This window comes from Salmo trutta, unplaced genomic scaffold (assembly GCF_901001165.1).
Source record: "Salmo trutta unplaced genomic scaffold, fSalTru1.1, whole genome shotgun sequence".
NCBI lineage: Eukaryota > Metazoa > Chordata > Actinopteri > Salmoniformes > Salmonidae > Salmo > Salmo trutta.
In genome coordinates, this window is record NW_021823023.1 from 17,501 (window position 1) to 41,281 (window position 23,781).

Sequence of the window (23,781 nt, forward strand, 5' to 3'; positions counted from 1 at the left end):
TAATCCAAGTTTATCATTTTAAAAAGCTAATGGATCATTAGAATACCCTTTTCAGTTATGTTAGTACACCTAAAAACTGTTTTGATTAAAGAAGCAATAAAACTGGACTTCTTTAGCCTAGTTGAGAATCTGGAGCATCAGCATTTGTGGGTTCGATTACAGGCTCAAAATGGCCAGAAACAAAGACCTTTCTTCTGAAACTCGTCAGTCTATTTTTGTTCTGAGAAAAGATGGCTATTCCATGTGAGAAATTGCCAAGAAACTGAAGATCTTCTACAACACTGTGTACTACTCCCTTCACAGAACAACGCAAACTGGCTCTAACCAGAATAGAAAGAGGAGTGGGAGGCCCTGGTGCACAACTGAGCAAGAGGACAAGTACATTAGAGTGTCTAGTTTGAGAATCAGACGCCTCACAAGTCATCAACTGGCAGCTTCATTAAATAGTACCCGCAAAACACTAGTCTCGACATCAACAGTGAAGAGGCGACTCCAGGATGCTGGCCTTCTAGGCAGAATTCCTCTGTCCAATGTATGTGTTCTTTTGCCCATCTTAATCTTAAATTTCTTTGGCCAGTCTGAGTTATGGCTTTTTCTTTGCATCTCTGCCTAGAAGGCCAGCATCCCGGAGTCGCCTCTTCACTGTTGACGTTGAGACTGGTGTTCTTCAGGTGCAGTCGAAAGACCATCAGGCGCTATGATGAAACTGTCTCTCATGAGGACTGCCACAGGAAAGAAAGACCCAGAGTTCCCTCTGCTGCAGAGGATAAGTTCATTGTAGTTACCAGCCTCAGAAATTGCAGCCCAAATAAATGCTTCACAGAGTTCAAGTAACAGACACATCTCAACATCAACTGTTCAGAGGAGACTGTGTGAATCAGGCCTTCATGGTCGAATTGCTGCAAAGAAACCACTACTAATGGACACCAAAAATAAGAAGAGACTTGTTTGGGCCAAGAAACACGAGCAATGGACGTTCGACCGGTGGAAAACAGTAATTTGGTCGGATGAGTCCAAATTTGAGATTTTTGGTTCCAACCGCCGTGTCTTTGTGAGACACAGACTAGGTGAACGGATGATGTTGTGAGGGTGCTTTTCTAGTGACATTGTCTGTGATTTATTTAGAATTCAAGGCCCACTTAACCAGCATGGCTACCACAGGATTCTGCACCGATATGCCATCTATCTGGTTTGCGCTTAGTGGGACTATCATTCGTTTTTCAACAGGACAATGACCAAAAACACCCCTTCAGGCTGTAAGGGCTATTTGACCAAGAAGGAGAGTGATAGAGTGCTGCATCAGATGACCTGGCCTCCACAATCACCCGATCTCAACCCAATTGAGATGGTTTGGGATGAGTTGGAGCGCAGAGTGAAGGAAAAGCAGCCAACAAGTGCTCAGCATATGTGGGAACTCCTTCAAGACTGTTGGAAAAGCATTCCAGGTGAAGCTGGTTGAGAGAATGCCAAGAGTGTGCGAAGCTGTCATCAAGGCAAAGGGTGGCTACATTGAAGAATCTAAAATCCAAAATATATTTTGATTTGTTTAATACTTTTTTGGTTACTACATGATTCCATGTGTTATTTCATAGTGTTGATGTATTCACTATTATTATACAATGTAAAAAATAATAAAAATAAAGAAAAACCTTTGAATGAGTAGGTGTGTCCAAACTTTTGACTGGTACTGTATGTGTTGCCTACAGAACTATGTACTGTATATCCATCCAGGGGTCCACAAGGTTTGACTGACCGACACGAATGGAGGGAGAGGCAGAGAGAAAAGAAAGAGATAAAGAAACACTGTCTTTATTTGGACAGGAGGAGGGCCCAGAAACACAAGAGTAGCTCCTAGACAAGAAGGAAGCACTCTCAGTGCCTTTTACAACATCCCCATGGTTTGCTTAGAGAGGAGAGAGAGAGAGCGAGAGAGAGAAAGAGAGAGAGAGAGAGAGAGAGAGATACATAGAGAGAGAGAGAGAGAGAGAGAGAGAGAGAGAGAGAGAGAGCGATACATAGAGAGAGAGAAGAAAGAGAGATCTCTGAGGTTTGCTTAGAGAGAAACAGAGAGAGAGAGAGAAAGGAAGAAAGAGAGAGAGAGAACTCCAAGGTTTGCTTAGCTTTGTAATTGTTGGTTTATTTTCGTGCAAGGTCAATATGTGAATGAGATCCTAGAGGAAACCCAAAGCGCTGGCTAAACTAACAAAGTAAACTCCAGAGGACTGCTCTAAAACTCAGTCCCACATGGTACCCCTTCCCCCTCTCTCTGAGTGGACAAAACATTAGGAACACCATCCTAATATTGGGTTGCACCCCCTTTTGCCTTCAGAACAGCCTCAATTCACGGACGGGGCATGGACTATACAAGGTGTCTAAAGCGTTCCACAGGGATGCTGGCCCATGTTGACTCCAATGCTTCCCACAGTTGTGTCAAGTTGTCTGGATGTCCTTTGGGCGGTGGACCGTTCTTGATACACACGGGGAAACTGTTGAGCGTGAAAAACCCAGTAGCATTGCAGTTCTTGACTCAAACCGGTGCGCCTGGCACCTACTACCATACCCCGTTCAAAGGCACTTCAATTCACCCTCTGAATGGCACATATACACAATCCATGTCTCAAAAAATATTTATTTAGCCTTCATCTACACTGATTGAAGTGGATTTAACAAGTGACATCAATAAGGGATTTTTGATCAAGCCCATACGAGGTCAAAAGTAGTGCACTATATAGGGAATAGGGCTCTGGTCTAAAGTAGTGCACTATATAGGGAATAGGGCTCTGGTCTAAAGTAGTGCACTATATAGGGAATAGGGCTCTGGTCTAAAGTAGTGCACGATATAGGGAATATGGTGTCATTTGGGATGCAGTCTAAAACTCTACCATAACTGGATGTCTAAGGGGCAACACACACACACACACACACACACACACACACACACACACACACACACACACACACACACACACACACACACACACACACACACACACACACACACACACACACACACACACACACACACACATAGTATGCTCCCGGCAATGTTTGTGTGAGTTGAAGTGGCTCCTCTGTAATTGCCAGGCAGGGTAGAGTAGGGGGTAGGGACAGGTAGGGTAGGGTTGGGACGGGTAGGGGATAGGGACAGGTAGGGACAGGTAGGGTGGGGGTAGGCTAGGGACGGGTAGGGGGTAGGCTAGGGACGGGTAGGGGGTAGGGACAGGTAGGGACAGGTAGGGTGGGGGTAGGCTAGGGACGGGTAGGGGGTAGGCTAGGGACGGGTAGGTTAGGGTAGGGAATGGGGACGGGTAGGGACAGGTAGGGTAGGGGGTAGGCTAGGGACGGGTAGGGGGTTGGCTAGGGACGGGTAGGGGGTAGGGACAGGTAGGGACAGGTAGGGTGGGGGTAGGATAGGGACGGGTAGGGGGTTGGCTAGGGACGGGTAGGGGGTAGGGACAGGTAGGGACAGGTAGGGTGGGGGTAGTCTAGGGACGGGTAGGGGGTTGGCTAGGGACGGGTAGGGTAGGGTAGGGAATGGGGACGGGTAGGGACAGGTAGGGTAAAGGGGGAAGGGTAGGGACGGGTAGGGTAGGGACGGGTAGGGTAGGGTATGGGGTTAGGGCTGGGTTTGGGGGTAGGGGTAGGGTAGGGACAGGTAGGGGGTAGGGTAGGGACGGGTAGGGTAGGGTAGGGGATAGGGACGGGTAGGGACAGGTAGGGTAGGGACGGGTAGGCTAGGGACGGGTAGGGTGGGGACGGGTAGGGTGGGGTATGGGGTAGGGGTAGGGTAGGGAACCGGTAGGGTAGAGGGTAGTGTATGGGGTTAGGGCTGGGTTTGGGGGTAGGGGTAGGGTAGGGAACAGGTAGGGTAGAGGGTAGGGTATGGAGTTAGGGCTGGGTTTGGGGGTAGGGGTAGGTAGAGTAGGGGTAGGGGTAGGGTAGGGACAGGTAGGGTAGGGGAAGGGGTAGGGTAGGGACAGGTAGGGTAGGGGAAGGGGTAGGGTAGGGTTAGGGATAGGGTAGGGGTTAGGGCTGGGTTTGGGGGTAGGGACAGGTAGAGTAGGGGAAGGGGTAGGGACGGGTAGGGTAGGGGTTAGGGCTGGGTTTGGGGGGTAGGGGTAGGGTAGGGACAGGTAGGGTAGGGATAGGGACGGGTAGGAGGATAGAGTAGGGGGAAGGGTAGGGGGTAAATAATTTATTGGGAGCACCAAATGGCTTCTGCTCTGCTGCAGCCTGTAGTGTGTGTGTGTGTGTGTGTGTGTGTGTGTGTGTGTGTGTGTGTGTGTGTGTGTGTGTGTGTGTGTGTGTGTGTGTGTGTGTGTGTGTGTGTGTGTGTGTGTGTGTGCTGTCAGTGGGGCTAACACCCTTGGAGTCTGGTGGGGTCAAAAGGTCACCGAACATTCCTCAGAGGTAACGGGGCCACTCACCCCGACCCACTGCCCAAATCCACAGTTAGTTATAAAGACTGAACCACTGCCTGAATCCACAGTTAGTTATAGAGACTTAACCACTGCCTGAATCCACAGTTAGTGGATTTAACCACTGCCTGAATCCACAGTTAGTTATAGAGACTGAACCACTGCCTGAATCCACAGTTAGTTATAGAGACTTAACCACTGCCTGAATCCACAGTTAGTTATAGAGACTGAACCACTGCCTGAATCCACAGTTAGTTATAGAGACTGAACCACTGCCTGAATCCACAGTTAGTTATAGAGACTGAACCACTGCCTGAATCCACAGTTAGTTATAGAGACTGAACCACTGCCTGAATCCACAGTTAATTATAGAGACTGAACCACTGCCTGAATCCACAGCTAGTTATAGAGACTGAACCACTGCCTGAATCCACAGTTAGTTATAGAGACTTAACCACTGCCTGAATCCACAGTTAGTTATAGAGACTGAACCACTGCCTGAATCCACAGTTAGTTATAGAGACTGAACCACTGCCTGAATCCACAGTTAGTTATAGAGACTTAACCACTGCCTGAATCCACAGTTAGTTATAGAGACTGAACCACTGCCTGAATCCACAGTTAGTTATAGAGACTGAACCACTGCCTGAATCCACAGTTAGTTATAGAGACTGAACCACTGCCTGAATCCACAGTTAGTTATAGAGACTGAACCACTGCCTGAATCCACAGCTAGTTATAGAGACTGAACCACTGCCTGAATCCACAGTTAGTTATAGAGACTGAACCACTGCCTGAATCCACAGTTAGTTATAGAGACTGAACCATTGCCTGAATCCACAGTTAGTTATAGAGACTGAACCACTGCCTGAATCCACAGTTAGTTATAGAGACTGAACCACTGCCTGAATCCACAGTTAGTTATAGAGACTGAACCACTGCCTGAATCCACAGCTAGTTATAGAGAGTGAACCACTGCCTGAATCCACAGTTAGTTATAGAGACTTAACCACTGCCTGAATCCACAGTTAGTTATAGAGACTGAACCACTGCCTGAATCCACAGTTAGTTATAGAGACTGAACCACTGCCTGAATCCACAGTTAGTTATAGAGACTGAACCACTGCCTGAATCCACAGCTAGTTATAGAGACTGAACCACTGCCTGAATCCACAGTTAGTTATAGAGACTGAACCACTGCCTGAATCCACAGTTAGTTATAGAGACTGAACCATTGCCTGAATCCACAGTTAGTTATAGAGACTGAACCACTGCCTGAATCCACAGTTAGTTATAGAGACTGAACCACTGTCTGAATCCACAGTTAGTTATAGAGACTGAACCACTGCCTGAATCCACAGCTAGTTATAGAGACTGAACCACTGCCTGAATCCACAGTTAGTTATAGAGACTTAACCACTGCCTGAATCCACAGTTAGTTATAGAGACTGAACCACTGCCTGAATCCACAGTTAGTTATAGAGACTGAACCACTGCCTGAATCCACAGTTAGTTATAGAGACTGAACCACTGCCTGAATCCACAGTTAGTTATAGAGACTGAACCACTGCCTGAATCCACAGTTAGTTATAGAGACTGAACCACTGCCTGAATCCACAGTTAGTTATAGAGACTGAACCACTGCCTGAATCCACAGTTAGTTATAGAGACTGAACCACTGTCTGAATCCACAGTTAGTTATAGAGACTGAACCACTGCCTGAATCCACAGCTAGTTATAGAGACTGAACCACTGCCTGAATCCACAGTTAGTTATAGAGACTTAACCACTGCCTGAATCCACAGTTAGTTATAGAGACTGAACCACTGCCTGAATCCACAGTTAGTTATAGAGACTGAACCACTGCCTGAATCCACAGTTAGTTATAGAGACTGAACCACTGCCTGAATCCACAGTTAGTTATAGAGACTGAACCACTGCCTGAATCCACAGTTAGTTATAGAGACTTAACCACTGCCTGAATCCACAGTTAATTATAGAGACTGAACCACTGCCTGAATCCACAGTTAGTTATAGAGACTGAACCACTGCCTGAATCCACAGTTAGTTATAGAGACTGAACCACTGCCTGAATCCACAGCTAGTTATAGAGACTGAACCACTGCCTGAATCCACAGCTAGTTATAGAGACTGAACCACTGCCTGAATCCACAGTTAGTTATAGAGACTGAACCATTGCCTGAATCCACAGCTAGTTATAGAGACTGAACCACTGCCTGAATCCACAGTTAGTTATAGAGACTGAACCACTGCCTGCCTGGTTTATACTGAACTTGACATTTCCAGGCCGATTTGATTTCTTATTCCTTTCATCTCCCTCTCTTTCTCCGCCCTCCGGAGTGACCTGAGGTTTTCAAAAGAACCGATGGAGGAGGAGGCACTGGTCTCAACCTGTCTCCCTGCCCACCCTCCCGGGCTAAGAGCAGGGGAGGTGTTTAGGAAGGAGTCTGTCTCTGTGTGTCTGTGTGTTAAGCTAAAAGCGTTAATACCTTCCAAAACAAACACAGCACTGTTGACATTCATCACCACAGAGAAAGACTCACAGAGCTCACAGAAAGACTCACAGTTCAGAGGAGAGGCCAGGAGCATTATAGTCTTGACAGTCGTTTCACCCTCAAGACTAATGCTATTCAGAGAGAGATAGAGAGGAAGAGAGGGAGAATGGAGCGAGGACAGAGAGATAGAGAGGGTGTGAAAGGCAGAGAGGACAGAGAGAGAGAGAGGGTGTGAAAGGCAGAGAGGCCAGAGAGAGAGGGTATGAAAGGCAGAGAGGACAGAGAGAGAGAGAGAGGGTGTGAAAGGCAGAGAGGCCAGAGAGAGAGAGGGTGTGAAAGGCAGAGAGGACAGAGATATAGAGAGGGTGTGAAAGGCAGAGAGGACAGAGAGAGAGAGAGGGTGTGAAAGGCAGAGGGACAGAGAGAAAGAGAGCGGGTGTGAAAGGCAGAGGAGAGAGAGAGATAGAGAGGGTGTGAAAGGCAGAGAGGACAGAGAGAGAGGGTGTGAAAGGCAGAGAGGACAGAGAGAGAGAGAGGGTGTGAAAGGCAGAGAGGACAGAGAGAGAGGGTGTGAAAGGCAGAGAGGACAGAGATATAGAGAGGGTGTGAAAGGCAGAGAGGAGAGAGAGATAGAGAGGGTGTGGAAGGTCAGAGAGGACAGAGGACCTCTCCATCCCTCTTTTCTCTCTTACCTTCTGTCCGAAGACTGACACTTGGGAAAGCATTGGCACTAGTAGGGAATAGGATACCGATTTGGATAAGTCTCTCTCTCTCTCCTCCTCTCTCTCATCTTCTCTCTCTTCTCTCTGACTTCTCTTCTCTCTATCTCTCCTCTCTCTCTCTCTCTATCTCTCTCTCTTCTCTCTACTCTTCTCTCCCTCTCCTCTCTCTTCTCTCTCTCTCTATCCCATCTCTCTATCTCTCCTGTCTCTCTGTCTCTCTCTCTCTCTCTTCTCTCTCTCTCTCTCTCTCTCTCTCTCTCTCTCTCTCTCTCTCTCTCTCCCCTCATCTCTTGTCTTCTCTCTCTCTCTCTCTCTCTCTTTCTCTCTCTCTATATCTCTCTTCTCTCTCTCTCTCTCTCTCTACTCTCTCTTCTCTATTCTCTCTCCTCCTCTCTCTGTCTCTCTCTCTCCTCTGTCTTCTCTCTCTCTCTCTCTCTCTCTCTCTCTCTCTCTCTCTCTCTCTCTCTCTCTCTCTCTCTCTCTCTCTCTCTCTCTCTCTCTCTCTTCTCCCTCTCTCTCTCTCTCTCTCTCTCTCTCTCTCTCCCCCTCTCTCTGTCTCTCTCTCTCTCTGTCCTCTCTCTCTCTCTCTCTCTCTCTCTCTCTCTCTCTCTCTCTCTCTGTCTCTCTGTCTCTCTCTCTCTCTCTCTCTCCGTAACCCTCCTCTCCACTATTAAAAATAAACGGTGTACAATCCAAATCACACCCTATTCCCTTTATCCCTGCACTACTACCAGAGCTCTATGGACCTGGTCAAAGGCAATGCACTATATAGGGAATAGGGTGCCATTTGGGATGCAGCCCTCTGGTCTGGTAAAAGGTCAATCTGCCTCGTGGTACCAGTACAGGAGGTCATCTGAATCTGGAGGTCTGTTGAACATGTGGTGGTCTTTAAGTAGACTGCAGGATTTATTTCAACTGTTTACAGTCTTACAGGCCCTCTCTCACTGGTTATGGGAGTGCCTTTGTGTGTGTGTGTGTGTGTGAGTGTGTGTGTGTGTGTGCGTGTGTGTGTGTGTGTGTCTAGAGTTCCACAGAGGTCATGGGGTCAAGGCCTGGGGAGAATAGGGTGCTGCTGAGGGTCCCTGTGGGGCCGTATAGGAGAGAAGGGAAGGGTGTGTGTGTGCATTGTGTGTGTGACTGGGTGTGTGACACGTGCATGTATCCGTGTGTGTGTGTGTGTGTGTGTGTGTGTGTGACGGGGGCACCATTTGGTAAGGATAGAGGAGATTACATCTAATCCATTAGCTCAGGGGGTTTTGGGTTTGCAACCTGGCCAATGAGCCTCAACCCGTATCTGATACTTTGACAGAGCGCCTTGAACCCCCATGTAAGATTATGGGCTCAGTAGGTTTGACTGACAAGGGTTTTTCTCTGTGTTATTGTTGTCGTCCGGCCCAGACGGAAGACGGGATGAGAGGGATGGGTGAACAGGGCGTGGCGCGGTCCGTTTCATCTGTTTTCATCTCTCTGTTCTCCCGGGTGTCTCTAACTTCCTTTCTCTTCCCTGAAATCTCTCTCTTCTCTCAGTAACTAGCTGGCTGTTCTGCCAGGCTTGTCCTGCCAGGGATTTGTCTTGCATGGACGGGCCGGGAGGGAGGGAGGGAGCGGGGGGCCAGGGAGTGAGGAGGGGATGGAGGGGGCCGGGAGGGACCAGGGCCTTTTGTGGAAGTGACAGGGGCGTATCTGGGAAGTCACAGCCCGATGGACCCCTTAGCCGTCTGGGCTCTGTGACAGGGAAACGGGGAGAGACAAGGGGAGAGACATGGAGGAGAGACAGGGGGGAGACGGGGGGAGACAGTGACACTAGCTGAGTGTGTGAGGGAGGTTGCACCGTTCCAGTCTCGTGGGCTCAGTGTCTCTCTGCCACACACATCAAAAACGGAGCGGAGCTGTCTCACACACACACACACACACACACACACACACACACACACACACACACACACACACACACACACACACACACACACACACACACACACAGTCTTGTACAGCTAACCTTGTGGGGACATACAATTCAGTCCCATTCAAAATCCTATTTTCCTTAACCCCTAACCTTAACCCTAACCTTAACCCAAAAACCTAACATTAACCCTACACCTTCGCTCCTAACCCTAACCCTAAAACTAACCCTAGCTCCTAACCCTAAAACTAACCTAGCTCCTAACCCTAACCCTAAAACTAACCTAGCTCCTAACCCTAACCCTAAACCTAACCCTAGCTCCTAACCCTAGCTCCTAACCCTAACCCTAAACCTAACCCTAGCTCCTAACCCTAACCCTAACCCTAGCTCCTAACCCTAAACCCTAAAACTAACCCTAGCTCCTAACCCTAACCCTAAAACTAACCCTAGCTCCTAACCCTAACCCTAAAACGAACCCTAGCTCCTAACCCTAAAACTAACCTAGCTCCTAACCCTAACCCTAAAACTAACCTAGCTCCTAACCCTAACCCTAAACCTAACCCTAGCTCCTAACCCTAGCTCCTAACCCCTAACCCTAAACCTAACCCTAGCTCCTAACCCTAACCCTAACCCTAGCTCCTAACCCTAAACTAACCCTAGCTCCTAACCCTAACCCTAAAACTAACCCTAGCTCCTAACCCTAACCCTAAAACTAACCTAGCTCCTAAACCTAAACCTAAAACTAACCCTAGCTCCTAACCCTAACCCTAAAACTAACCTAGCTCCTAAACCTAAACCTAAAACTAACCCTAGCTCCTAACCCTAACCCTAAAACTAACCCTAAACCTAAAACTAACCCTAGCTCCTAACCCTAACCCTAAAACTAACCTAGCTCCTAACCCTAACCCTAACCCTAGCTCCTAACCCTAAAACTAACCCTAGCTCCTAACCCTAACCCTAAAACTAACCCTAGCTCCTAACCCTAGCTCCTAACCCTAACCCTAAAACTAACCCTAGCTCCTAAACCTAAATCTAACCTTAACTCTAAACTCCCTAGAAATAGCGTTTGACCTTGTGGGGACCAACAAAATGTCCCCAGTTTGTCAAATTTTTGTTTGTTTACTATTCTATTCACGTCCACACACACACACACACACACACACACACACACACACACACACACACACACACACACACACACACACACACACACACACCACACACACACACACACACACACACACACACACACACCTGGCAAAGCAGGTTTGAGGTCTCTGCACTTTGGAATGTAAGTCACACTTCCCGTCACTCTATGAGAAACAAGAGTTCAGAAGCGATGCTGAATATTCCAACTCTCATCGTGAAACGTTGATAGCAGTGAACGTGTCACTGGAATGACCAATATTGTTCTGCTGCTAACACTTGTTCTTTTTTACTCCTTGATAGTCCCCCTTTCTCCCCCCTTTCTCCCCCCTCCTCTATTCCCTCTCTTATCTCCTCACCTTTGGGGGGTCTATTTACTTACCCCTCCACCTCCCACCTTTCACCCTGTCTGAACTGGCCCTATTGTGCCTGACCCAGGAAGCATGCCCTCCACATGGAAGGATGACTCTGTGTGTGTGTGTGTGTGTGTGTGTGTGTGTGTGCGTGTGTGTGTGTGTGTGTGTGTGTGTGTGTGTGTGTGTGTGACGTCAGCTCCAGTGTAGATGCACCCAGCAGGTTAAACAGCTGTAAGGACAGGAGACTCTATCACTATGGCCAACACAGCCCTCCCTGACACACAGACCATTATAACCCTATTAGACCCTGCAATTAACTCATCAGTCAAGAGGAGAATGGAAACATTAGCTTGAAAGCCCCTGAGTCAAGTATGCTTCTCATTTAACCAGGTCTGCGTATGTGACGGTGTACGGTAAGTGCTTTAGGTTTACTTCACTAGATATTTTTAGAATGAAGGTGGCTAAGATAAGTTGAGCTTCTGAAAGGCCCCTATGAATCCTAATGTTAGACCCACTCTGACCCAGTTTACTGTGAGTAATGGGGGATAGAATGCTGGAGAAGGCTCCAGACTTCTAGAAAGGTCAGGGGTCATATCCTGGATTGCAGGGTGCAGAGTGGTATCCCTGCTGGGTAGTAGGAGGGGTGAGAGGGACAGGGTGAGAGTTGAGAGAGAAAGGGTGAGAGAAGACTTTGGCTAAAAGGCATACAGCTAATGTCAGAATTGATCAGAATTTACTTTACGTAGCGGGTTAGGAGAACTTACGTAGCGGGTTAGGAGAACTTACGTAGCGGGTTAGGAGAACTTACGTAGCGGGTTAGGAGAACATACGTAGCGGGTTAGGAGAACATACGTAGCGGGTTAGGAGAACTTACGTAGCGGGTTAGGAGAACATACGTAGCGGGTTAGGAGAACATACGTAGCGGATTAAGAGAACATACGTAGCGGGTTAGGAGAACTTACGTAGCGGGTTAGGAGAACTTACGTAGCGGGTTAGGAGAACATACGTAGCGGATTAAGAGAACATACGTAGCGGGTTAGGAGAACTTACGTAGCAGGTTAGGAGAACATACGTAGCGGGTTAGGAGAACTTACGTAGCGGGTTAGGAGAACATACGTAGCCGGTTAGGAGAACTTACGTAGCGGGTTAGGAGAACTTACGTAGCGGGTTAGGAGAACATACGTAGCCGGTTAGGAGAACTTACGTAGCGGGTTAGGAGAACTTACGTAGCGGGTTAGGAGAACTTACGTAGCGGGTTAGGAGAACTTACGTAGCGGGTTAGGAGAACTTACGTAGCGGGTTAGGAGAACATACGTAGCGGGTTAGGAGAACATACGTAGCGGGTTAGGAGAACATACGTAGCGGGTTAGGAGAACATACGTAGCGGGTTAGGAGAACTTACGTAGCGGGTTAGGAGAACTTACGTAGCGGGTTAGGAGAACTTACGTAGCGGGTTAGGAGAACTTACGTAGCGGGTTAGGAGAACATACGTAGCGGGTTAGGAGAACATACGTAGCGGGTTAGGAGAACATACGTAGCGGGTTAGGAGAACTTACGTAGCAGGTTAGGAGAACTTACGTAGCGGGTTAGGAGAACTTACGTAGCGGGTTAGGAGAACTTACGTAGCGGGTTAGGAGAACTTACGTAGCGGGTTAGGAGAACATACGTAGCGGGTTAGGAGAACTTACGTAGCGGGTTAGGAGAACTTACGTAGCGGGTTAGGAGAACTTACGTAGCGGGTTAGGAGAACTTACGTAGCGAGTTAGGGAATACGTAGCGGGTTAGGAGAACATACGTAGCGGGTTAGGAGAACTTACGTAGCGGGTTAGGAGAACTTACGTAGCGGGTTAGGAGAACTTACGTAGCGGGTTAGGAGAAACTTACGTAGCGGGTTAGGAGAACATACGTAGGAACTTACGTAGGCGGGTTAGGAGAACTTACGTAGCGGGTTAGGAGAACTTACGTAGCGGGTTAGGAGAACTTACGTAGCGGGTTAGGAGAACTTACGTAGCGGGTTAGGAGAACTTACGTAGCGGGTTAGGAGAACTTACGTAGCGGGTTAGGAGAACTTACGTAGCGGGTTAGGAGAACATACGTAGCGGTTAGGAGAACTTACGTAGCGGGTTAGGAGAACTTACGTAGCGGGTTAGGAGAACTTACGTAGCGGGTTAGGAGAACTTACGTAGCGGGTTAGGAGAACTTACGTAGCGGGTTAGGAGAACATACGTAGGAACTTACGTAGCGGGTTAGGAGAACTTACGTAGCGGGTTAGGAGAACTTACGTAGCGGGTTAGGAGAACTTACGTAGCGGGTTAGGAGAACTTACGTAGCGGGTTAGGAGAACTTACGTAGCGGGTTAGGAGAACATACGTAGCAGGTTAGGAGAACTTACGTAGCGGGTTAGGAGAACTTACGTAGCGGGTTAGGAGAACTTACGTAGCGGGTTAGGAGAACTTACGTAGCGGGTTAGGAGAACATACGTAGCGGGTTAGGAGAACTTACGTAGCGGGTTAGGAGAACTTACGTAGCGGGTTAGGAGAACTTACGTAGCGGGTTAGGAGAACTTACGTAGCGGGTTAGGAGAACTTACGTAGCGGGTTAGGAGAACTTACGTAGCGGGTTAGGAGAACATACGTAGCGGGTTGGGAGAACTTATGTAGCGGGTTAGGAGAACATACGTAGCGGGTTAGGAGAACTTACGTAGCGGGTTAGGAGAACTTACGTAGCGGGTTAGGAGAACATACGTAGCGGGTTAGGAGAACTTACGTAGCGGGTTAGGAGAACTTACGTAGCGGGTTAGGAGAACTTACGTAGCAGGTTAGGAGAACTTACGTAGCGGGTTAGGAGAACTTACGTAGCGGGTTAGGAGAACTTACGTAGCAGGTAAGGAGAACTTACGTAGCAGGTTAGGATAATTAGGTCAAGGTTAGGAAAAGGTTTAACTAAAATGCTAAAATAAAATCTACTTTTGACGTCAATTTGACATAAGCCATATACAAACTAGCCGTGATCGTGACAAAAGGGTGAGAAGGATTTGTGTTACACTTTGTGTTGAGTTAGAGGCCTTGGATAGCCTCAAGCAGTGAAGCCACAAGTATGAATGGGAGTTATCGCCCCCTTGTGGTTCAGAATGTAATAACCAGTTCCGTTTTAGGATACCAGAGACAGAACCTGGATGTGCAGGTGCACAGTCATCCAGGTGTGGGAGTTGACAGGCTGTTGGGGGAAAGGTGTTAGAAAGGTATCAGGTATCTCTCTGTCTCTCTCTGTCTCTCTCTGGGTAAACAAACAGGTATGCAGAGGGGGGGGGGGGGCAGAGGTATTTCTGTGCTCCACTTCTCTTCCTTTACAAAATAATGCAGGGAAGCTATATGGAGGGAAGCTATATGGAGGGAAGCTATATGGAGGGAAGCTATATGGAGGGAAGCTATATGGAGAGAAGCTATATGGAGGGAAGCTATATGGAGGGAAGCTATATGGAGGGAAGCTATATGGAGGGAAGCTATATGGAGGGAAGCTACATGGAGGGAAGCTATATGGAGGGAAGCTATATGGAGGGAAGCTATATGGAGGGAAGCTATATGGAGGGAAGCTATATGGAGGGAAGCTATATGGAGGGAAGCTATATGGAGGGAAGCTATATGGAGAGAAGCTATATGGAGGGAAGCTATATGGAGAGAAGCTATATGGAGAGAAGCTATATGGAGGGAAGCTATATGGAGGGAAGCTATATATGGAGGGAAGCTATATAGAGAGAAGCTATATGGAGGGAAGCTATATGGAGGGAAGCTATATGGAGGGAAGCTATATGGAGGGAAGCTATATGGAGGGAAGCTATATGGAGAGAAGCTATATGGAGGGAAGCTATATGGAGAGAAGCTATATGGAGGGAAGCTATATGGAGAGAAGCTATATGGAGGGAAGCTATATGGAGAGAAGCTATATGGAGGGAAGCTATATGGAGAGAAGCTATATGGAGAGAAGCTATATGGAGGGAAGCTATATGGAGGGAAGCTATATGGAGGGAAGCTATATAGAGAGAAGCTATATGGAGGGAAGCTATATGGAGGGAAGCTATATGGAGAGAAGCTATATGGAGGGAAGCTATATGGAGGGAAGCTATATGGAGAGAAGCTATATGGAGGGAAGCTATATGGAGAGAAGCTATATGGAGGGAAGCTATATGGAGGGAAGCTATATGGAGGGAAGCTATATGGAGGGAAGCTATATGGAGGGAAGCTATATGGAGTGAAGCTATATGGAGAGAAGCTATATGGAGGGAAGCTATATGGAGGGAAGCTATATGGAGGGAAGCTATATGGAGGGAAGCTATATGGAGAGAAGCTATATGGAGGGAAGCTATATGGAGGGAAGCTATATGGAGGGAAGCTATATGGAGGGAAGCTATATGGAGGGAAGCTATATGGAGAGAAGCTATATGGAGGGAAGCTATATGGAGGGAAGCTATATGGAGAGAAGCTATATGGAGAGAAGCTATATGGAGGGAAGCTATATGGAGGGAAGCTATATGGAGAGAAGCTATATGGAGAGAAGCTATATGGAGGGAAGCTATATGGAGGGAAGCTATATGGAGAGAAGCTATATGGAGAGAAGCTATATGGAGGGAAGCTATATGGAGGGAAGCTATATGGAGAGAAGCTATATGGAGAGAAGCTATATGGAGGGAAGTTATATGGAGAGAAGCTATATGGAGGGAAGCTATATGGAGAGAAGCTATATAGAGAGAAGCTATATGGAGAGAAGCTATATGGAGGGAAGCTATATGGAGAGAAGCTATATGGAGGGAAGCTATATGGAGAGAAGCTATATGGAGAGAAGCTATATGGAGGGAAGCTATATGGAGAGAAGCTATATAGAGAGAAGCTATATGGAGAGAAGCTATATGGAGGGAAGCTATATAGAGAGAAGCTATATGGAGAGAAGCTATATGGAGGGAAGCTATATAGAGGGAAGCTATATAGAGAGAAGCTATATGGAGAGAAGCTATATGGAGGGAAGCTATATGGAGGGAAGCTATATAGAGAGAAGCTACATGGAGAGAAGCTACATGGAGGGAAGCTATATGGAGGGAAGCTATATAGAGGGAAGCTATATGGAGAGAAGCTACATGGAGAGAAGCTACATGCAGGGAAGCTATATGGAGAGAAGCTATATGGAGAGAAGCTATATGGAGAGAAGCTACATGGAGAGAAGCTACATGGAGGGAAGCTATATGGAGGGAAGCTACATGGAGAGAAGCTATATGGAGAGAAGCTACATGGAGAGAAGCTACATGGAGAGAAGCTACATGGAGGGAAGCTATATGGAGGGAAGCTATATGGAGAGAAGCTATATGGAGAGAAGTTACATGGAGAGAAGCTATATGGAGAGAAGCTATATGGAGGGAAGCTACATGGAGAGAAGCTATATGGAGAGAAGCTATATGGAGAGAAGCTATATGGAGGGAAGCTACATGGAGAGAAGCTATATGGAGAGAAGCTATATGGAGAGAAGCTATATGGAGGGAAGCTATATAGAGAGAAGCTATATGGAGAGAAGCTATATGGAGAGAAGCTATATGGAGAGAAGCTATATGGAGGGAAGCTATATGGAGAGAAGCTATATGGAGGGAAGCTATATGGAGAGAAGCTATATGGAGAGAAGTTATATGGAGAGAGAGAATGAGAGGGAGACAGCAAAAGAGAGGCAGGGAAAGAGAAAGGGAGAGAGAAAGGGAGAGAGAAAGGGAGAGAGAAAGGGAGAGAGAAAGGGAGAGAGAAAGGGAGAGAGAAAGGGAGAGAGAAAGGGAGAGAGAAAGAGCAAAAAGGAGTGATGAAGGGGTGCTTTGATGTCATCATGCCCAGTGGTTAAGGTCATTGGGCCCACAGGACACTGCACAGACACAAAGACCTCGAAATAGTCTCCCACTCCCTCCCTCCCTCCCTCACTCCTCTCTTCTCTCCTCTCTTTTTTCTCTCTCACTTCTCTGTCCTTTTCTCTTTCTCACTTGAGGAGCCTGTCTCTGGTATTTATTCATGAGCTTTGCTTTTGTGTCGGACATTTGGTTCACTGCTTGATCACATGGACACGTTTCTAAACACACGTGTGTGTGACTACCGGTCAGTCCTCCAGCCCCAGCAGGAGGCTGCACACCCTTTGTGTTTCCTCTGTTTTCCACTAGTTTAATGTCACCAGTCGTCCTCTCTGTTCTCCACTAGTTTAATGTCACCAGTCGTCCTCTCTGTTCTCCACTAGTTTAATGTCACCAGTCGTCCTCTCTGTTTTCCACTAGTTTAATGTCACCAGTCGTCCTCTCTGTTCTCCACTAGTTTAATGTCACCGGTCGTCCTCTCTGTTTTCCACTAGTTTAATGTCACCAGTCGTCCTCTCTGTTTTCCACTAGTTTAATGTCACCAGTCGTCCTCTCTGTTCTCCACTAGTATAATGTCACCAGTCGTCCTCTCGTTCTCCACTAGTTTAATGTCACCAGTCGTCCTCTCTGTTTTCCACTAGTTTAATGTCACCAGTCGTCCTCTCTGTTTTCCACTAGTTTAATGTCACCAGTCGTCCTCTCTGTTCTCCACTAGTTTAATGTCACCAGTCGTCCTCTCTGTTCTCCACTAGTTTAATGTCACCAGTCGTCCTCTCTGTTCTCCACTAGTTTAATGTCACCAGTCGTCCTCTCTGTTTTCCACTAGTTTAATGTCACCAGTCGTCCTCTCTGTTTTCCACTAGTTTAATGTCACCAGTCGTCCTCTCTGTTTTCCACTAGTTTAATGTCACCAGTCGGTCCTCTCTGTTCTCCACTAGTTTAATGTCACCAGTCGTCCTCTCTGTTCTCCACTAGTTTAATGTCACCAGTCGTCCTCTCTGTTTCCACTAGTTTAATGTCACCAGTCGTCCTCTCTGTTTTCCACTAGTTTAATGTCACCAGTCGTCCTCTCGTTCTCCACTAGTTTAATGTCACCAGTCGTCCTCTCTGTTCTCCACTAGTTTAATGTCACCCAGTCGTCCTCTCTGTTTTCCACTAGTTTAATGGTCACCTAGTCGTCCTCTCTGTTCTCCACTAGTTTAATGTCACCGGTCGTCCTCTCTGTTTTCCACTAGTTTAATGTCACCAGTCGTCCTCTCTGTTTTCCACTAGTTTAATGTCACCAGTCGTCCTCTCTGTTCTCCACTAGTATAATGTCACCAGTCGTCCTCTCTGTTCTCCACTAGTTTAATGTCACCAGTCGTCCTCTCTGTTTTCCACTAGTTTAATGTCACCAGTCGTCCTCTCTGTTTTCCACTAGTTTAATGTCACCAGTCGTCCTCTCTGTTTTCCACTAGTTTAATGTCACCAGTCGTCCTCTCTGTTCTCCACTAGTATAATGTCACCAGTCGTCCTCTCTGTTCTCCACTAGTTTAATGTCACCAGTCGTCCTCTCTGTTCTCCACTAGTTTAATGTCACCAGTCGTCCTCTCTGTTTTCCACTAGTTTAACGTCACCAGTCGTCCTCTCTGTTTTCCACTAGTTTAATGTCACCAGTCGTCCTCTCTGTTCTCCACTAGTTTAATGTCACCAGTCGTCCTCTCTGTTCTCCACTAGTTTAACGTCACTCCTCAGATGAGTGCTTGTAAATCCAAAAAAGGAAAAATAACAGCAACACCCAAAGATGGTCCCCACAAGTCATGTTTGTAAAGTTAGTAATTGTGATTTTTAAAGACAGTCTGTTGCTTTTAAGTCATGCTTATTTACTTTAGTCATGCTTAAGAGAATGTGTGTGTGTGTGTGTGTGTTGTGCTTCAGACATTTCCTCTAATGGTCAGTGACTGTTTGAACTCTCTCCCCACCTTCACCTTGATTCCAAAGTCTCTATGTATAGTGTGGAATTGTTTGGACAGTAGGTACATTTCCTCTGCTGGTTCTGTGTGCTATTTTAAAGTCAACTGTTTGTTTAGTTCAGGTTGTGGTATTGAACCAGCTGGGAGCTTCTCTGTGTAGGTCAGCAGGAAGCTTTTAGTCCACTAAACTAAACATTTGTTATGTATTTTAGGACCGAATCTCCATTCTCCATTCCCCCCCATTGTTTCCCAAAACACTCCCCCTGGCTGCCTCTCCGTTAGACAAGAGAGTGTAAAGTGAAACACCCTGGGGCTCTCTCTCTGGCAGTGCTCTGCTGTGTTAGGAGGTAGTCACTCTCAGGATGTAATGTTTTAATTCAGGCACTAGAGGGCAGCTGTGTCGCACCAATCTACCACAAAGCAACCAAACTCCACACAGTCAGAATGCATGCTTAATAAGTGGCAGGAAGTGCAAAAACGTAGGTTAATGAACAGAGTTTTCAAGCTCTTCATGTGTAATGTATTTGAAGTATTCTTGGCCCATTACTAATCTCCCTCTCTCTCCTCTCCCAGTCGGTGTATAACCTGGCCAACGTGGCGTGTAAGTGTCATGGCGTGTCCGGTTCCTGCAGTCTGAAGACGTGCTGGCTCCAGCTGGCAGACTTCCGCCGCGTCGGAGAGTTTCTGAAGGAGAAGTACGACAGCGCCGCCGCCATGCGCATCGGACGCAAAGGAAAACTGGAGCAGGTAGATAAACGCTTTAACGTCCCGACCCCCGAGGATCTGGTCTACACCGACCAGAGCCCAGACTACTGTCTGAAGAACGACACCACCGGCTCCATGGGAACCCTGGGGAGACTCTGTAACAAGACGTCAGAGGGGATGGATGGGTGTGAACTCATGTGCTGTGGGAGAGGATATGACCAGTTCAAGACCTATAAGCATGAGAGATGTCACTGCAAGTTTCACTGGTGTTGTTATGTCAAGTGTAAGAGGTGCACTTCACTGGTGGATCAATTTGTCTGCAAGTAGCGAAGGAAGGGAGGGAGTCTGGACGGTGGATGGACGGACGTACAGTTCCACATGGGGAAGGGAGGGAGTCTGGATGAGGGATGGACAGACGGACAGTTCCACATGGGGAAGGGAGGGAGTCTGGATGATGGATGGACGGACGGACAGTTCCACATGGGGAAGGGAGGGAGTCTGGATGATGGGGAAGGGAGGGGCTGGAATGGAAGGACATGTAGCCTATGAGGGGTGGAAGATTATATAACAATAATAAATAAATAAAAAGAAATCATGAAATATATAAATAAAGTAAACAAATGCGTTGCTAGTAATTGAATGAGACTTTTATATGACTCAAGCTGCCTGAGGGAGGACTTGACCGACAAGCAGGCGAATGCAAAACAGAAAGGCTGTTCATTTTGTTTGTTGTCTACTGGTCGGCCATTTGCTTCCTCTCCCCTTCACAACTGTCCCCTGATTGGTGGCTCGTGCAGTGACGGCCAGGAAGTGATATCACCAGTATCCTTGTTCCCTGGAATGGGAGGGGGAGGCTGGATAGACTCCTCTTACTTTACAGACGAGAGAGAGAGAGAGAGAGAGAGAGAGAGAGAGAGAGAGAGAGAGAGAGAGAAAGAGAGAGAGAGAGGGAGACTAGAAAGGGATGGATCCCAATGAACTGTGCCAAAGCTCCTTTCACCTCCTCTTCCACTCACTCCTCTCTTCTCCACCCTTCCCACCATGGGTTGTTTCTGCATTCTGTTTCCTGTCTCACCATCTTTTCATCACCTTTATTTGATCACCCTCTTACCATCACCCTGCCAGAGCTCTTAGAAAGCCAAAGGACACCACCTCACACATGAACTGTTGAGTTTGGAACTCTGTAACCATGGAACGACAGCATGTGTTCAGATCATTTACCCACCAGACATCATGTTGACCTCTAGCCTGGAAGACAGGACAGCTCATGACTTTGGGCACAGAAAGTAAACATAGCTCTGTGTAACTTATAGGACCATGTGAGTCCCAGAGGACAAGAAGAACAAGGGTTGTGTTGATTGAAGGGAGGAGGACTCTGAGACCTTGGCTGGACATATTGGAATAAGAGAAGAGAGAGAGAGGAAACATCTGCGTCCTTCTACAATACATAGGCTTCTCACTCTACCTTTAAATGAATGCTGTTTTATCATCTAACAGCATCATTACATTGTCATGGACTGGATTACTGGTCACTGGCCCGTGGCCCCTAACTGTTCAATAACAGACTGCTGTATCTCTCTCTATTCAACAGATGGGACACAGCTATCATGACCATACCAATAGCCATCTCTAAGCCAATGTCATGAAATTCACACAGCTACCAAGCTTTGTTAGGAGGATGTAACACATGTGTTATAGAGTTAAAATGTGTGTCTGGGAATGAATTCTAAAAAGCAGAAGAAAGCGAACGGAGGAACTCGGAGGACTGCAGATTATTATAGTGGGGATAAGGTACATAGAAATAGTTGTCCATCAAAAATTATATTTTATTAATAATTACTTTTTCATTTTATACTTCATATATGTATTGTTTTGATGATCCTGTCTTTTGACACGGAGGCTTTGGTTTCGTCCTATTCCCTATGTAGTGCACTACTTTTTGCCAGAGTCCTATGGTCCCCGGTCAAAAGTAGTGCACTCCCTAGGGTTCCTTCCTGCTTGGAATGTCTATTGTCCAATCTCTGCCAAACGCTGCCCACTCTTCAGCCAATGACAGACAAGCCTTTCCTTTGTCATCCAATGAGTGTTGTGGCAAAGTACTACTCATGTAAATATCAGCAGACCTTATCCTTATATGCAGATAATGACACTTTTACAACATACAGACTCCAGGTCTCTCAGAGTGTGTTCTTGTCTATATTATTCTCTGTGAAAGATTGTTGTTGTGATGCGATCCATTAATATTCTCCATGTGTATATTGTATTATCCCCCCACTTCAAAACAGTCATATTAAACCAATAATAGTGATGATTATAATAAGTAGAAGTGTTTTCCTCTTTCCTAATCCTCTCATGATGCTCTTCTTGTGACAGGGAGGCTGAAGAGGTCTACTGTGTCTTCATTTATTTCCCTCTTCTTCCATACTGCTGTGTGTGTGTGTGTGTGTGTGTGTGTGTGTGTGTGTGTGTGTGTGTGTGTGTGTGTGTGTGTGTGGGGCCTCTCATTATCAATAATGTTTTATGACACATTAAAGAAATACCCATATACTTAGTCATTGTGCTAACGCTAGTTAGCATTGGCTCACAAAACTACCTCTAACTTCCTTCATACTGGACACAGAGACATACAAACAGTATCCATGAGTTCATCTGACTCTGGGGAAGTAGTTAAAGTGCCCCAGTGCCAAAATCCCCAAGTATCCCTTTAAGTTGTGTGCACCTCGAGTGGGAAAAATACTACCAATAGCCATTCATAATATAGCAAGCAATACATTATGCTTAGAACTAATGTAAACAAAAGACAGAGTAGCAGCAGCAGCAGCAGGCGTATGCTGTAGCACATGGCTATCCTAGCCTAGCATCTCCTCTCCTCTGTATTAGTCATGGCTAACCTAGCCTAGCATCTCCTCTCCTTTGTAGGAGTAGTAGTGTCAGACCTAGCCTAGCATCTCCTCTCCTCTATAGGAGTAGTAGCATCAGACCTAGCCTAGCGTCTCCTCTCCTCTGTAGGAGTAGTAGCATCACACCTAGCCTAGCATCTCCTCTGTAGGAGTAGTAGTGTCAGACCTAGCCTAGCATCTCCTCTCCTCTGTAGGAGTAGTACTGTCAGACCTAGCCTAGCATCTCCTCTGTAGGAGTAGTACTGTCAGACCTAGCCTAGCATCTCCTCTGTAGGAGTAGTAATGTCAGACCTAGCCTAGCATCTCCTCTGTAGGAGTAGCAGTGTCAGACCTAGCCTAGCATCTCCTCTCCTCTGTAGTAGTAGTAGTAGTATTAGTGTCAGACCTAGCCTAGCATCTCCTCTCCTCTGTAGGAGTAGTAGTGTCAGACCTAGCCTAGCATCTCCTCTCTTCTGTAGGAGTAGTAGTGTCAGACTTAGCCTAGCATCTCCTCTGTAGGAATAGTAGTGTCAGACCTAGCCTAGCGTCTCCTCTCCTCTGTAGTAGTACTGTCAGACCTAGCCTAGTGTCTCCTCTCCTCTGTAGTAGTAGTGTCAGACCTAGCCTAGCGTCTCCTCTCCTCTGTAGTAGTAGTGTCAGACCTAGCCTAGCGTCTCCTCTCCTCTGTAGTAGTACTGTCAGACCTAGCCTAGCATCTCCTCTCCTCTGTAGTAGTAGTGTCAGACCTAGCCTAGCGTCTCCTCTCCTCTGTAGTAGTAGTGTCAGACCTAGCCTAGCATCTCCTCTCCTCTGTAGTAGTAGTGTCAGACCTAGCCTAGCGTCTTCTCTCCTCTGTAGGAGTATTAGTGTCAGACCTAGCCTAGCGTCTCCTCTGTAGTAGTAGTGTCAGACCTAGCCTAGCATCTCCTCTCCTCTGTAGTAGTAGTAGTAGTAGTAGTAGTAGTAGTGTCAGACCTAGCCTAGCATCTCCTCTGTAGGAGTAGTAGTGTCAGACCTAGCCTAGCGTCTCCTCTCCTCTGTAGTAGTAGTGTCAGACCTAGCCTAGCATCTCCTCTCCTCTGTAGTAGTAGTAGTAGTAGTAGTGTCAGACCTAGCCTAGCGTCTCCTCTCCTCTGTAGTAGTAGTGTCAGACCTAGCCTAGCGTCTCCTCTCCTCTGTAGTAGTACTGTCAGACCTAGCCTAGCATCTCCTCTCCTCTGTAGTAGTAGTGTCAGACCTAGCCTAGCGTCTCCTCTCCTCTGTAGTAGTAGTGTCAGACCTAGCCTAGCATCTCCTCTCCTCTATAGTAGTA

General features: G+C 47.0%; 1 protein-coding gene across 1 annotated transcript in view; it reads left to right on the top strand.

The window, feature by feature from the left end:
- LOC115188256 (protein Wnt-5b) overlaps window positions 1–21,908 on the top strand; it is a 31,409-nt gene extending 9,501 nt beyond the window's left edge. Inside the window, exon 4 of the mRNA XM_029747104.1 lies at window positions 19,459–21,908. Coding sequence (XP_029602964.1) covers window positions 19,459–19,917 — 459 coding nt within the window. The 3' untranslated portion in view covers window positions 19,918–21,908. The remainder of the gene's footprint in view (window positions 1–19,458) is intronic.
- Window positions 21,909–23,781: the final 1,873 nt, after the last annotated feature.